This window comes from Pelobates fuscus, chromosome 2 (genome assembly GCF_036172605.1).
Source record: "Pelobates fuscus isolate aPelFus1 chromosome 2, aPelFus1.pri, whole genome shotgun sequence".
NCBI lineage: Eukaryota > Metazoa > Chordata > Amphibia > Anura > Pelobatidae > Pelobates > Pelobates fuscus.
Window position 1 is genome coordinate 332,665,589 of NC_086318.1, and position 14,254 is coordinate 332,679,842.

At 38.1% G+C, this 14,254-nt stretch overlaps 1 protein-coding gene across 1 annotated transcript in view; it reads right to left on the minus strand.

Annotated features, from left to right (window-relative positions):
* The window catches only part of MDN1 (midasin AAA ATPase 1), a 127,496-nt gene that overhangs the window by 14,195 nt on the left and 99,047 nt on the right, over positions 1-14,254 (minus strand). Inside the window, exons 80-93 of the mRNA XM_063443572.1 lie at positions 13,258-13,713; positions 12,719-12,945; positions 11,876-12,010; positions 11,540-11,712; positions 10,984-11,145; positions 9,330-9,467; positions 7,927-8,068; positions 7,540-7,724; positions 6,781-6,930; positions 5,824-5,980; positions 4,681-4,997; positions 2,852-3,010; positions 1,844-1,945; positions 109-310 (exon numbers count right to left, since the gene is read on the minus strand). Of these exons, the coding sequence (XP_063299642.1) occupies positions 109-310; positions 1,844-1,945; positions 2,852-3,010; positions 4,681-4,997; positions 5,824-5,980; positions 6,781-6,930; positions 7,540-7,724; positions 7,927-8,068; positions 9,330-9,467; positions 10,984-11,145; positions 11,540-11,712; positions 11,876-12,010; positions 12,719-12,945; positions 13,258-13,713 (2,705 nt within the window). The remainder of the gene's footprint in view (positions 1-108; positions 311-1,843; positions 1,946-2,851; positions 3,011-4,680; positions 4,998-5,823; positions 5,981-6,780; positions 6,931-7,539; positions 7,725-7,926; positions 8,069-9,329; positions 9,468-10,983; positions 11,146-11,539; positions 11,713-11,875; positions 12,011-12,718; positions 12,946-13,257; positions 13,714-14,254) is intronic.

Below are 14,254 nucleotides of genomic sequence, written 5' to 3' on the forward strand. Positions count from 1 at the left end.
GAATAATGGACCCATAAAGGTCTTTGTTTTATACTACCAACATAAGTAAGAATTCAATGTAACTTAATTGCTGTATAAAAAATAAACTTTTTTGAAGTCCTTATATACCGTATGTCTGAGCATCATAGGACTCTGCTCCATGCTTGATATGTTCATAGGCATCTGCATCGTCTACTTTGTGGTCTGGTTGCTTGGAGCTGTCTGTTACATCAGTGCTGGACTCCATTACCCGGAGTCGCTTATGGACCTGGTCACTGTGATCTCCCATGGAACGTTCATCATCTGCCTGACCAGGCTTACGCTTGACGCTCTGACAAAACAAGATTACTTAAATTTAAAAAAAAAATCAAAATATGCGATCTGCACAAGCCTTCTTAAAACTTTCCATTTTACATCACGATATTTGGAAGCCCAAATTGAGAGGTGTAACCAATGCTGCATCTGTCCAGCAATACCCAGCTGTCAATAACTGAACAGTAACAGGTTATGTTTTGACCTACGTATATGTGTGATTTGAATTAATCACGGATTTCTCTGTACAATTCTAAAATGTGTTGATGCATTTGCTTGTAATTGTTTGCATAACCAATGTTTTTCCAATTTTTTTTTTTTTTTTTTAAACCTTTCTGCCTGTTAAGGTTAAAGGAACACAAAAGCATTAGAAATACAAACCTGTGCTAACACTTTGTACTTATGTTTATTCAGGTCCCCTAGCTGTTTGCAATAAGAATTTTAAACTTTTACCTACATTTTTCCAGTGTCGAGAAGACAAGAGATATTGCACAGTCTCTTGGAACCATCTATTTGATTATCCTAGGCCAAGAGATGGAGGTCTTACGAGATTTGAGCCTCTCTCCACATTAAAACTACTGGAGAAGCCTGTGGCAATCTATAGTTTAGTAGGTGTATCTCATGGAAATTTCACAAGTTTTAAAGGAACACTGTTATGAATGAATGTACGTCTTACTAATGTTGGAGTGTTATCTTTTATTTTACATTTAAGGTCCCACCCTACTATGTCCTAAAGCATTGTCACAGTCTATTGGAAGTGGCTGAGCTCTGCCCCTGGGAGATAACAACTAGTTATGCCAATCCAATGCTTCACATAGTTATGGCAACAGAGTGCAAGTTCAACAATTTCTGAGAACCATCAGCAATGCTTCTACAGAAATCCTAATTTCCCCTTTCAAATACAGCTCAAAGTTAGTAAAGAAGGAAACCCTCATTGCTGTCTTCTACCAACAGTGTTTATAAGAGTTCTGATTAGTACCTTTAATAAAATAAGAGTACTGTTGACCCTTGACGAACTTCAGTCAGCTGAAGTACTTTAGTGGTTTCAAATGATGACAAATAGTTTTGACTTTTAAAATCCGGGCCCCGATTCAAAGCAGCTACATCTCTGGATTTCAGCTGTCCAGCACCTATTGGTCCAAGTGAAATTTGGACCAAATTCAGGCTCATTCAGAGTCTGCACAACAAAATCTGGACATTGTTACATACTGTGAACAATGTCTGGATTTTTCAGTCTGAATGGTCCTGTATTGCACCAAATGATTTCCCCCACATGGTACAGGGTCATTCAAACTCTAGTGAATCATCGTGTAAGTGTCCCCGTTCCCTTTTAATGATATGCTACTCTGTATGGCAGCTTTAACTCATTCAGGTCACTGAATGAGAAAGTGCATGTAGCAAGGAAGATAATGCATGCCACCATGCCAAATGGTTATTGTGTTTATTTCAAAATCAGGACAGTTACTGGACAGGCGTAGCCATTTATGAAAACATTGTTAAACAAGGTTTACAGGATTAGCTACAATTACAAATGAAGAAAGAAAATAGTTACCTGTGTACTCCGGACACTTTGCTTTTGTGATGCCAGTCTTGCCATTAAATTGGATTCATGCCCCTCAGACTGGCTGGCATCTGCAGTGCCTGTTCCATGATCCTGAAAGTTACAGAGTATAGATTAGATGTCACACTGTGTATGCAATGAAAAAGACTGGAACAACACATGTGGAACTGCATTACATATATTTAATGTAATATATTTCTGTAGCTACAAGTCAATTGCAATGGTGCCATAACTGCAAGTTAACAATCACATACGAGGAAAAAAAACAAAAACAAAGAGCGGTATTATAACCTGTCTAGAACTGTGACACCTGGAGGAAATGTGAATCCCACCTCCCCAAATAAAATAAATGGAAATTAAAGACATACTCCACAACAACTAAAGCAGATTAGCTTGCTCAGGTGCTGATTAATTAAAACATGCACAAGTAAATGAATACATGTTTATTAGTTCATTAGTGGTATATTTACTATATAGTTTTTTTGTATTTTTTTTGTATTTGGGCAGTTGTGTCCCTTTAAATGATTTGCAGAAAAATTAAACACGTGCACTGCCAGCAATTGGCTATTCTGCCATACATTTATGCTGTAAACACAGACCAAAAACACAAAACTAAATAAAAAAACAAAATAGCCTGTTTTCTTTATTGTGGTAATACAATGCATTTACTAATTTATGCTTCCTTTATGTCATTTTTGGGTAGGAGTGAGATCCACAGTTGCACAGTTCACTTAGAAAACCAGTGGACAGGGTAGGCAAGGCTCTTAACATCCCAAGAACAGAGAACTGAAGCTGAACATAATTTGCCCAACTGGTTTTGAGGCAAGCATGCACACTGGTTGTATTTACATCAAGTTTGGATGTTTGTGGCTAATTCCTTAAGATTGCAATCATCTGAAACTTTAACATTGGCCCTAACTCTGGTTCATTACTTTCTACTGCCCCACATTGATCACACAAGAACATCTCTTTAAAAAGAGGAAACCCCTTTGTTTTTACCTCTTTGGCTTGATCCTTTTCTGAAGCAGCTCCTGCAAGCTCAGCAGCAGTTTCGCTCTGTATGTTATTTTCTGCTGTCTGTCCGCATGTCTCATGCTCCATTCTCTGTGAAGAGTCAGGCACTTCTTCCTCTTTGTCTGGCTCGCTGTTTTCTTCACTCTGACATAGGGAATACTTGATAATAAGAATATACGGATACATCCTACGTACACACTCGCATGTGTTACATATGCTGAATGCATGTTATTTTGAAACAGCAACGGTTTATCTAGCAGAGGATTATTAGCATGTGCAATTTAAGTAATTGTTTTTTGACATTTGGGAGAATTTTAGGGTAGCATTTTTTGGTTTGCATAGTGTACTTTCTGTACTTGACTTTACTGTATCTTCCTGGTGCTAATGCATTTTGGGAATTAATATTAAAAATGATAATCTGGGCATATTGTTTACGTCAAACATTTCAACAATTGTTCGACAATGATATCTTTTCATTTAAAAAAAACAATAAGCTCTAAACAACCATGGAGCGCACACACATACCTCTAACACATTCAGCACTGCAGGCACTAATGCATTTACGTTTTAGGTTACCCTTGGTCCAGGTTATCCTTAAACATACATGCGTACATATGTTGCCAAATACACACTGTATTGATGTATCCTCTCCAATTTACATCTCCATCCAACACTGCATAACAACCCATATCTCCACGTTTACCTCTTCCTCTTACCATGTATCCCCCTTGACCAACCATAATAGCTTCTCACACTCAACAATTAACACTTTCCTTTCCCTAAATAACTTCCGCATTACTATAGTAATTAATCTCCTCCCTATCCACATGCTCATTACAGTTATGGCATTTTCGTCCCCTCTTCTTAAATAGATATAGGCATCATAACAGCTTTAGCTTAACGAATCGGGTTGGATGTATAGGCCATGCCCCTGCAGTCTCACTGCTTAACTCTCTGCCATATTGGTGTTAAATCACTTTAGTTTTTGTCCATGCTGCCCTAGCCACCTCCAAGGCCCGTGAGTGACACCTCCTGCATGAAAAAAAACTGTTTCATTTTTAATCAGATCTTAACTTTACTAACTTTACTCTAAACTTTGTAATTTGAACTTTAATCACACAAAGGAAGCTCTAGCAGGCCATAAACAAAGCATGAGATAAAAAATTCTAAATTAGACAGACTATGCCATAAAGGGAATTTAAACATTAAATCTTTCTTTACAGGAAGCACTTAGGAAAGCTATGCAAGTCACATGCAGTAAAGTGTGACTAAGGCAGCAAACACATAGTAGTTTAACTACTAAATGGCATAGAATTGAGCAGTGAGACTGCAGGGGTATGGACTATACACCATAACTGCTTTATTAAGTTAAAGTTGTGTTTGTTATAGTATCCCTTTAAGCATCATATATTGTCTAGGTTCTTGGTGGTCAACAGTCTGAGACCCTCTTGATGTGGTATTTGAAGCTGGTGGTGAGTAACATTACCTTAGGCACATATCTGTCAGTGCTCTTAGTGTGTGCCTATATACCTCTACCAGTCACACTTTACTACCTACCTAGGGCTTTTAAAAAGAAAACAAACAAAACACTAGATAGCACTATGGGCCAGCAGAGGTACACTAGGTGTAAAAATTGTGAACAATTCTATAACATAATAAATAAATAAATAAAATAAACTCAACCTCCTCAAATGCTATCCTAAGCCAAAGGCTTGACTGAAAATGAGAAAGGATTACAATTGTCTCTAGAAAGTGAAAAACAAATAACTACATATCCCTTTAACCAGATTTTTTCAAAGTTGACTGATTTTTACCTGAGGTATGAGACCATTATCTGCTGGCACATTCTTATCTTCATCTTCTCCCGTAGCCTCCTTGTCTTCGCTCTCCTCTTCATTTCTCGCCTCTTCAGTATTTTCTCCTATTTCATCCTGACCCGGTTCATCCTGGTTCTCTCCTTCTTGTACACTCTCCTCTGCTGGTTTTTCCTCTGCTTCACCTTCTTCTGGTTCAGTGGTGTCTTTCGCATCCTCTTGTTTCCCTTCATCAGCCCCTTCCTCTTCTTTAGTTTTTGTGTCCTCACCATCTTCTATTTCCATTGGCTTCTCTTCAATGTCAAGAGGATTTTTTTCTATTTTTATTTATTTAAAAATGAGGGAAGGAGAATAAAAATTAGATTCTAGTATGTACACAAATCTACATATATTTTTATTTTTTTAAATACTGGATATGTTCTAATCTAGAGCAGGGGTAGACAATCTTTGGCACTCCAGATGTTGTGGACTCAATCTCTCTGAATGCTTTGCCAGCATTATGACTGTACAAGCACCATGGGGGACATAGTACAGAACATCTGGAGCACCAAAGGTTGCCTAACCCTGATCTAGAGTGAAGTGAAGACACAACATGATCTGGCTTTCCAGATCATCTCACATATTCTGACATCGGCTTGGATCCGTGTCCTGTTAATCAGCACAGGCACCAACCAAGCAGTGTTTGCCATTGGTGAGGCAACACTCAGCCCTGTTAAAGTTACACTGCAAGAATAACGAGAGACTACCATAGAATAAGGAAAAGTGGACCTAGTTAGGATAGTCCCTATTGACTTCACATAAAAAAGAATTGCTAACTGCTGGAAACAACTGGTGATTAATGCAGTCATGGTAGCTTGAACATTTCACCCTTAAGCTTGGTGTTACCCATCACAGGATAAAATTACAGGTTATAGTTCGAATAATTTTGTAGGATTATTAGTATATGTACAATAAAAGTTATGCTTATTTAAAAAAAAAAAAAAAAAATATTTCGGAAGCTGGAAGGGGTTAAAAAGAAATTAGCAGCAGGTCCACCAAGTATTAAATTAAACCAAAGGCTGGTGTTTTGTTATAAGGGACTGCAAGCAAATGGATGGAGCTTCAATTATATTATAAGGACCACGATAAATCAGTCAGCCGTACCATCGCCTTCTTCCTCTCCTTCTCCTTCTCCTTCCTCTTCATTGTTTTTATCATCTTTCTCCAGGTTAAGGTCATCGGGAAGGTCAAGATCTTCTGGCTCCTGCTGTGCATCTTGCTTACCATGGTAGGGATCAACTTCATTCTCATCATAGTCACGCTACAACAGTGGGAGTAGAATGAGACAATTTATGGGTTATGAACAAGAAGCAAAATCCACAAAAACAATGAAATCTGCATTTATATTACATCTACTACAGTAGATATGTTTTTTTTCTGTATAGATTTGCAATTCTTAATTGTCAGCACCAACATATACCACAGTGCTGTACAATGGGTGTGATATATCGATCTCTCTCTTTACACATATGTATGTCTGTGCATTTAATAGACAAGTGTTAAGAGTAGAGAGAGATTTAACTGTCCACATAGTACTGCTAAAGGAGAATGACATTTGTATACAACAGCCATTTCTGGCACATTCTATGTCATTCCATCCGATTACCAGATCAAACCAGTTTAGTTTTTTGTCCAGCTGGTTATAAATAACTGGCAAACTGAAAGTTTCCTGGAGGCTCCACAGTCTAACATGAAGCAATGTGTTGCTCCCAGGGAGCACTTTGTGTCAGACCAGCTACAGGACATAGAAGATCCTCTATCGTGCTCTGCTCAGCCACACTACAAGAAGTATGGCAGGAGGGGGAACGCTGTGCTGTGAGCTCTGCTCCAGCCGTTGACCCAAGGTAGCGGTGGCCCTGTATAAAAACCCGTTGGTAGCAGTATTAAAGGGATATAGAAATTACAAAAACACAACTTTAGAGCAAGAAAGAAAACAGAAGAAAAAAAACAGGATTATATTTACTAGTTTCAACAACATAATTGGTGCTGTAACAATTTAAATTCAAATGGGTAAAAAAAACAACTAAATCTTACAAAAATGTATCTTGTAAAACTGCATACCTCATCAAGCTGCTCATGGATTTTTTTCTTGGTTTGGTCATCGTCTGACTGCTCCTCATGTTTTTCATCTTTGAACTGGTCCTTTTTCTCATCTTTGTTTTTATTCCCAGCATCTAAATTGTCATCCTTTGCTACAAGCTCAGATTCACCCTTTCAAGTTAAAGTAGAACATGTAAACCAAGTGAAAATTTTCCATAAAAATATGAAGAGAAGCATACAGAAAAAAAAAAACACTTGCCAAAAAATGATCATATTAAGCCAGATTATCTCGGACATGAACCAATCGCTGTGATTTATTTTACAATAACATGGATTACAAACGATGTTGGAGGTATAAGCGCTTTCATTACGGCACATTCTAAGCAAAATCTGTCAATATGATGGTTTATTAAATAGTTATATGTCTAGTGGAGGATGAAAAGCCCATCTGGGATGGAGCATCAACTTTACAGGATCCATGCTGAAGGGATTGCAAAGGGTGCAAAGCTGTACACGTACTTTAGCGAATGATGCGCCTGTTGATATGTTTTTTTTGTTTTTATTTTATGTGTAAAATCTTTCCATAACCTTGGTGACACCCATCTTTAAATAGAGTGGTAATAGCCAATGCCATCTAACACTTGATGTCAAATTAAACTGATAATCGTGTCAAAATGAAATATTTAACAAATCGTTCACCTTAAGCATGATCATGGCCATTTAAGACCAAAACAACCATGCTATAAGCACCATGTATTCAGAGTCAACGTATGCACTTACCATATCCATTCCTGGTCCAGTTTCTTCAGTTTTATCACTGTCATCTTCGTCATCATTGTCCTCATCATCGTCATCATCTCCCCACAGTCTTTCATCTAATTTATCAGCTTCAGCATCACCAAGATCTCCCATCTTCTTGTCCAGATCTTCTTCATCACTGTTTGATTTCTCATCCTCTTCATCCTCTATTGAATCACACAGATAATATTATGGATTTCGTGTTATAAATTCACAACCTACTACAACTGTAAGAAACCTGAAATTTGTTGTGTGTGCAACAAAACAACATGCTTTACCAGGCTCATGCTAATAATCCATGTTACAAGGAAATATTTTTTTTTTCCCTAAAACCTTTTGAGGTGAAATCATCAAAATCAAGAAACATACCCTTCTTTTCCAGCTCCCCATCATGTATCTTTCCATCAAAGTCGTCGGACATCTCAATGGCATTGTCTTCCTCTTTAACATCAGTTTTGGAGTCTGGATCTTCCTTATCTTTGTCTTCACCTTTCTTCATAGTGTCTTCCACCTTAAAAAATAAAAATAAAAAAATCAAGTCAGTCATAAAGCACAGATGATTAGATGATTAGATGGATGCAACTTGAATAGCAAGAAAACAGAAGGATTTTTACTACTTACAGCTTCAGCTGCAAGGAGTCGCGAGAGTACAACACAGAGGACTATGGAAGATCCACAAGACTGAGAGATCCTCTATACACAGATCCTGAATCCCACAGTCATCATTTGCGACAGCTGCTGGGATTAACCAAAAGTTGACAGAGGAGATCCTCCTTTTGTCATATGGTATTTCTGGATTTCACTGGAATGTCAGTCAAATTTCAATGCAGTCTTAATTAGTATTTCATAAAGAATATATTTTTATGAAACACTAAAAAAAGTTACAGATCTCGTTTAATGTTAAACTGACCTATTTCACAATTGTTATTGTCTAATGGGTTAACTGTAAATGTATATAAAAGCATTAGTAGATCCTCTTTTGTCAACAAGTATTTTGGATACCAAAAGTACTTATTACGGATTGATTAAATACACAACTCAACTCTAATAGAAAGAGAAAAATACAGACATGAAATTGTTTGTTTAAAAGTTGCAAAAAACTTTCCTTGCAAACATACAAACTTGTCAAAAAAACACTTTTTGAAAAACGTAAAAACTTGGAGAGTGCTGGAAATATCGAAGCACCACTCCCCTGCATGTGGAAATGAGATTAAATTGGGTTGGTTTCAGTATCAAGGAAGTTTGAACAAAGTTAGTATATTAAGCGCAGATTAGACCCTGGATAAAGTCTTCATGCTCTCCTAGCTGGAGTAAAACAGCATTTTTTAAAATGAAGACATATCAAGAAACATGCAGCCTGCTGTAAAATGATGCCAATGAAGGTTTAGTCTGCTAGCCTTCTGTATGTCTATCAAGTATTTGTAGTGATATCACCATGTAAAAAAGATACCATGACAAAAATGAAAAGAGGTAACTTTCACAGTTACAAGAAGTCAAATATTAATCCTGTGTTAGTAATTAGAAGGACATGTATCTCTTTGAGACAACGGTCTCATTAAAAAGCTTTAGCATTGAATGAGACAGTTCCTCACTCTGCAGGCTGAAAAAAGCATGTAAATTTTAGATTTTTTTCTCGTATTTACCAGCTTCTTCTTTCCAATATGTTTCATAGCAATTCCAGGTGGTACTACCTTGAGTATTTTAAAAGACTTCCTCTAAATCAACATACTTTATCATGTGAAAGCAACATGGGTAAACAAATAAATAAGCACCTGGTCTTCGTTTTCTATTTTGTCGCTGACATCCTTCATGCCTTCTCCTTCTCCAAGTCCTCCTCCCTCATAATCATGAAACTCTGTAGCTCCCTCGCCTGGTTCTTCTTCAATCAGGTCCTTAGGGACACAAAATCCCTGAAAAGGTAAAAAAACAAAACATTAACTTCACATTATAATAAAGAAAAAAAATGTACCGTATATACTCGAGTATAAGCCGACCCGAATATAAGCCAAGGCCCCTAATTTTACCCCAAAAAACTGGGAAAACTTATTGACTCAAGTATAAGACTAGGGTGGGAAATGCAGCAGCTACTGGTAAATTTTAAATAAAATTAGATCCTAAAAAAATTATATTAATTGAATATTTATTTACAGTGTGTGTATATAATGAATGCAGTGTGTGTGTGTGTGTGTGAGTGCAGCGTGTGTGTGTATGAGTGCAGCGTGTGTGTGTATGAGTGCAGCGTGTGTGTGTATGAGTGCAGCGTGTGTGTGTATGAGTGCAGCGTGTGTGTGTATGAGTGCAGCGTGTGTGTGTATGAGTGCAGCGTGTGTGTGTATGAGTGCAGCGTGTGTGTGTATGAGTGCAGCGTGTGTGTGTATGAGTGCAGCGTGTGTGTGTATGAGTGCAGCGTGTGTGTGTATGAGTGCAGCGTGTGTGTGTATGAGTGCAGCGTGTGTGTGTATGAGTGCAGCGTGTGTGTGTATGAGTGCAGCGTGTGTGTGTATGAGTGCAGCGTGTGTGTGTATGAGTGCAGCGTGTGTGTGTATGAGTGCAGCGTGTGTGTGTATGAGTGCAGCGTGTGTGTGTATGAGTGCAGCGTGTGTGTGTATGAGTGCAGCGTGTGTGTGTATGAGTGCAGCGTGTGTGTGTATGAGTGCAGCGTGTGTGTGTATGAGTGCAGCGTGTGTGTGTATGAGTGCAGCGTGTGTGTGTATGAGTGCAGCGTGTGTGTGTATGAGTGCAGCGTGTGTGTGTATGAGTGCAGCGTGTGTGTGTATGAGTGCAGCGTGTGTGTGTATGAGTGCAGCGTGTGTGTGTATGAGTGCAGCGTGTGTGTGTATGAGTGCAGCGTGTGTGTATGAGTGCAGCGTGTGTGTATGAGTGCAGCGTGTGTGTATGAGTGCAGCGTGTGTGTATGAGTGCAGCGTGTGTATGAGTGCAGAGCCTTGGTGGGGGGTGGGCCGTGGCAACGCTATGACCCCGCGGCTCTCGCAAGATTTACACTGGGACTTGCGGAGGGAGCTGACCGGACCGGCACGGAGGAGGAGGGAGCTGACAATGTAAGTTGCCATAATACAGACATTGACTCGAGTATAAGTCGAGTTGGGGTTTTTCAGCACAAAAAAATGTGCTGAAAAACTCGACATACTCGAGTATATACGGTATTTGGTTTTGTTTAAAACTATGACTTGGAGTTTTGGTAGCCAAAACACACAAAACTAAAAAAAGAAAACAACACACAAAAACAGGTATTTACACACAACATAAATAAACTTACAGACATTTCCAGGTTATAGAAAAACACCTAGCACACAATAATATATGTATTTTATTGCTTGCCCCAAATCCCTAATAATAAACATCTGCTAACAGACAGTTTCAGTGTATAGGACTGAAATGGGCATTACAGGTTTAAATAATCCTTACCTTCTGAGCTAGCTCAGTGAACAGACGACTTAACACAGAGATAAGTTTTCCTGTACTTCTGTGTGTTGCCAGCGATACAGTGAGGTAAAACAATACAAGGTCTGAATAGACAGACAGCATTGGCCAAAGACGAACCAGTAAACCACAGCATTGGTTGAAATACTACAAGAATAAATTAAAAAAGTAGAACATAAAAATTAACATGTCGCCAAAATACTGCAGTATTTCAGGAAATTGTTACCATCCCCATATAGAACAGTATAATAAAACTTTCCAACATGCACACACCCCCATATAAAATACCATCACTAAATGCAATTCCAATAACTCAAATAATTATTTATTATCCAAATATTTTTGGATTAAAGGCACTGCCACACAATCAAGATGTTACAAGGAACATTATAATAAAGAATTTACATTACATTAAAAATAAAATACATATTTGAAAAGGAGTGATGACACGCACTGCAGCAACCTGTAAAACTAAATGAAGTTTAAAAACCCAAATGTAGTGCCAATGTCACCCCCCATCAATGTGATATAGCATACTAACTGTGTGCTTGTCTTTTATGCAATCCTCCCCATAAGCTTTCAGCCTGTCCATTAATTCAGAGACAGAGGAGATCACATTGGACACATGCAAAACTTTCAGGTCTCTGCAGACATCTTCAGTCAGCAATCTGGTAACAAGACCTTCCTGGAGAGATTCCTCCTCTCCATCAACACCTGAAGGAAAACCAAGATTTAGGATTACTAATCATTGCAGAGAAAAAAAAAATCCTCAAAAAGTCAGAAGAAATTCAACTGGGCAAGTTTAAGTTTTTATTTTATCTATTAGAACTTCTAGTAATCTGTCCGTAGACAGTCTAAGAGCAGGAAATGCTCTCACCTGCAGCCTCTGTGTTCATTTTCTCATCACTTCTTTTCTCTAGAAGGTTCTGGATGGCACAAAGTACAGACTTGATGGTTGATTCCACTTGTGATGAAAAATCCTCCACATAAGCCTCATCAGACTCTTGTTTCCCTTTATATCATCAAAGAAAAATAGCTGTGTTAGACGGGGCACTATGTTTTCTGCTCAATATAGTAGATGGAGGACTAGTTTGTCAAACATGAATAAGTTAAAATGAAGATGTTATAAGCAGTGGTAAAAAATGGTCACTATATCTTTGCTACACTTTATCTATGTTACAAGTGGCTTTACACTGACTGCTGGCAGCCAAGGCTGAGTGAGGTGGCAGTTGAGTTCTGCTTGTGACGAAGGTATTTAGTATGATTTTGTTAGACAACCTTTTTAAGGTCCATTCTTTTCATTGCAGATTAAACTAGTTTAATTGCAGGAATTAACAGTGTCCGGGCAACTTGCATGTTCCATAATAAAGCATCAAAGTTTTTCACCAGGGTATAAAACTGTGTGTGTCAAAAATGTACGTTCCATTTTACCACCATATGATGTGCCTCATTTTTTAATAGTTTTTTTTTTTTTTACTTTTTTTCTGTAAGAGAGATAAAAGTGTCTCTTTGTTTCTTAACATTCTTAAATAAAGTTCACATAAAACCAAACAGTATATATAGGTGGTGCAAAAGAGGAAATAAAAGAAAAAAAAAAAATTAGGGGGATATGTATTTTTTCCAGAACATGGCATTCCCACTCTCTATTGCTATTTTTATACAGTAACACTGCGTACAATCATGTAGTGACCAGACCTACTCCCTGTGATGTGTGTCTTACTCTTTGCTCTGCCAATAGCCTGCAGGCGAGATTTCCACAAGCTGAATTCCTTCATGGCAACACGGATTTCTTCTCTAATATAAAGGAGACTCTTTAGGAATGTCATATGCTGCGCTGCCTCTTTCACATCTGTATCAGGCAGGACAAACAGAGTCTCCACTTCCCTCAAGTCGATTGCAACTTGCTGCATGCTGTCCAGTGCAGAGGAGCAGACCTCAAAATCCTTCCTGTAGAATTACATAAGATAAGATTTTGGGCAAAAAACAACAACAAACAAACCCAGATTGACAAGAAGGGTATAAACCTTTTAACAGGGCTTACAATTTAAAGTCCCACACTACTAGCCAGGCCACTGCAACCCATGACACACTTACCAATGATTAGTTGTAACTGAAATATTTAGCAATCTGAAAATTTAACATCTATTTAAAATCTCTGACTGTGGCAATTGCCATTAACAAAGGTGAGTATAGTGACACATTCACTGTTAAAAGAAAATTAGTTAAACCTAAGGAAATTTTTTACAGTCCAACACTCACCAAGAATAGAGCAACGTCTCATGAGTTTGCGCTCGGATCTGGTCCACTGCAGTTTTTGTGGCTTTAATCTCACTTAGTATCTTGGTTACTGATGAGTTCAACTCCCCCCACTCCTTGTCTGGCCTCCGCATTTTGCAAGCTGGTGGTAGACAATCTGCAGCTACAGGAGATGGGTAGTCATGCAAAGGAGATAAAGAGAATTCCATAGGTGTAGACTCGAGTTTCAGATTTTCCGCTTCACCTCCACTTCTCTGCAGCATATTGGACTCGGATGTCTCTCTTGATGGACAACATTCAATAAACCAAGAGAACTGCTCTACTACGGTCAAACACTGCATGGAAAGTTGCTGCAACCTGTCAACCCATTGCTGCATTGCTTCCTGCGGTGGGAATGAGATCTTGTAGTCGTCTACACTCAGTTGGGAGCTTATTTCTTGCATGCTGCTCAACAGATTTCTGGGACAGGCAAAAATGTTATTTATATATACATACACACAAAACACAAGCATTATGTGTTTGATTGCTTTGATTGATAAGTTGTAGTTTCACATTAGCATAAATGTATCTATTTTGTATATATCAAGCCTAGAAAATATCATGTACATGATTAAGAGAAACAAAACCAGCTTATAAAAACTACTACTGCTTTGAAATTACTAACTTAACATATTCAAGTAATGTAATGCACAAATCAGGCTTCCGAGGTCATGCTATATATTGAAACAAAATCTTATTACATGTATACATTTCTAAATGTAAGAGATTGCAAGTGCACAGAAACTGTTAATTTGGATCAGCACAGCTTTTTTTCATTTTTTTTTGTAGCCACATGTCAGGTGTTGCTTTACCACATAGCCGCATCCATGTACCAGTTATCAGATTGCCAGTATCTGAACAGATAATTACCATGTGCTTAAATAGGAGGACTTGCTACACGTTTTGATAATGAATCTAAGAGTGCCAACTATGTGTGAACGAATGATTGCATAGAAAAAAA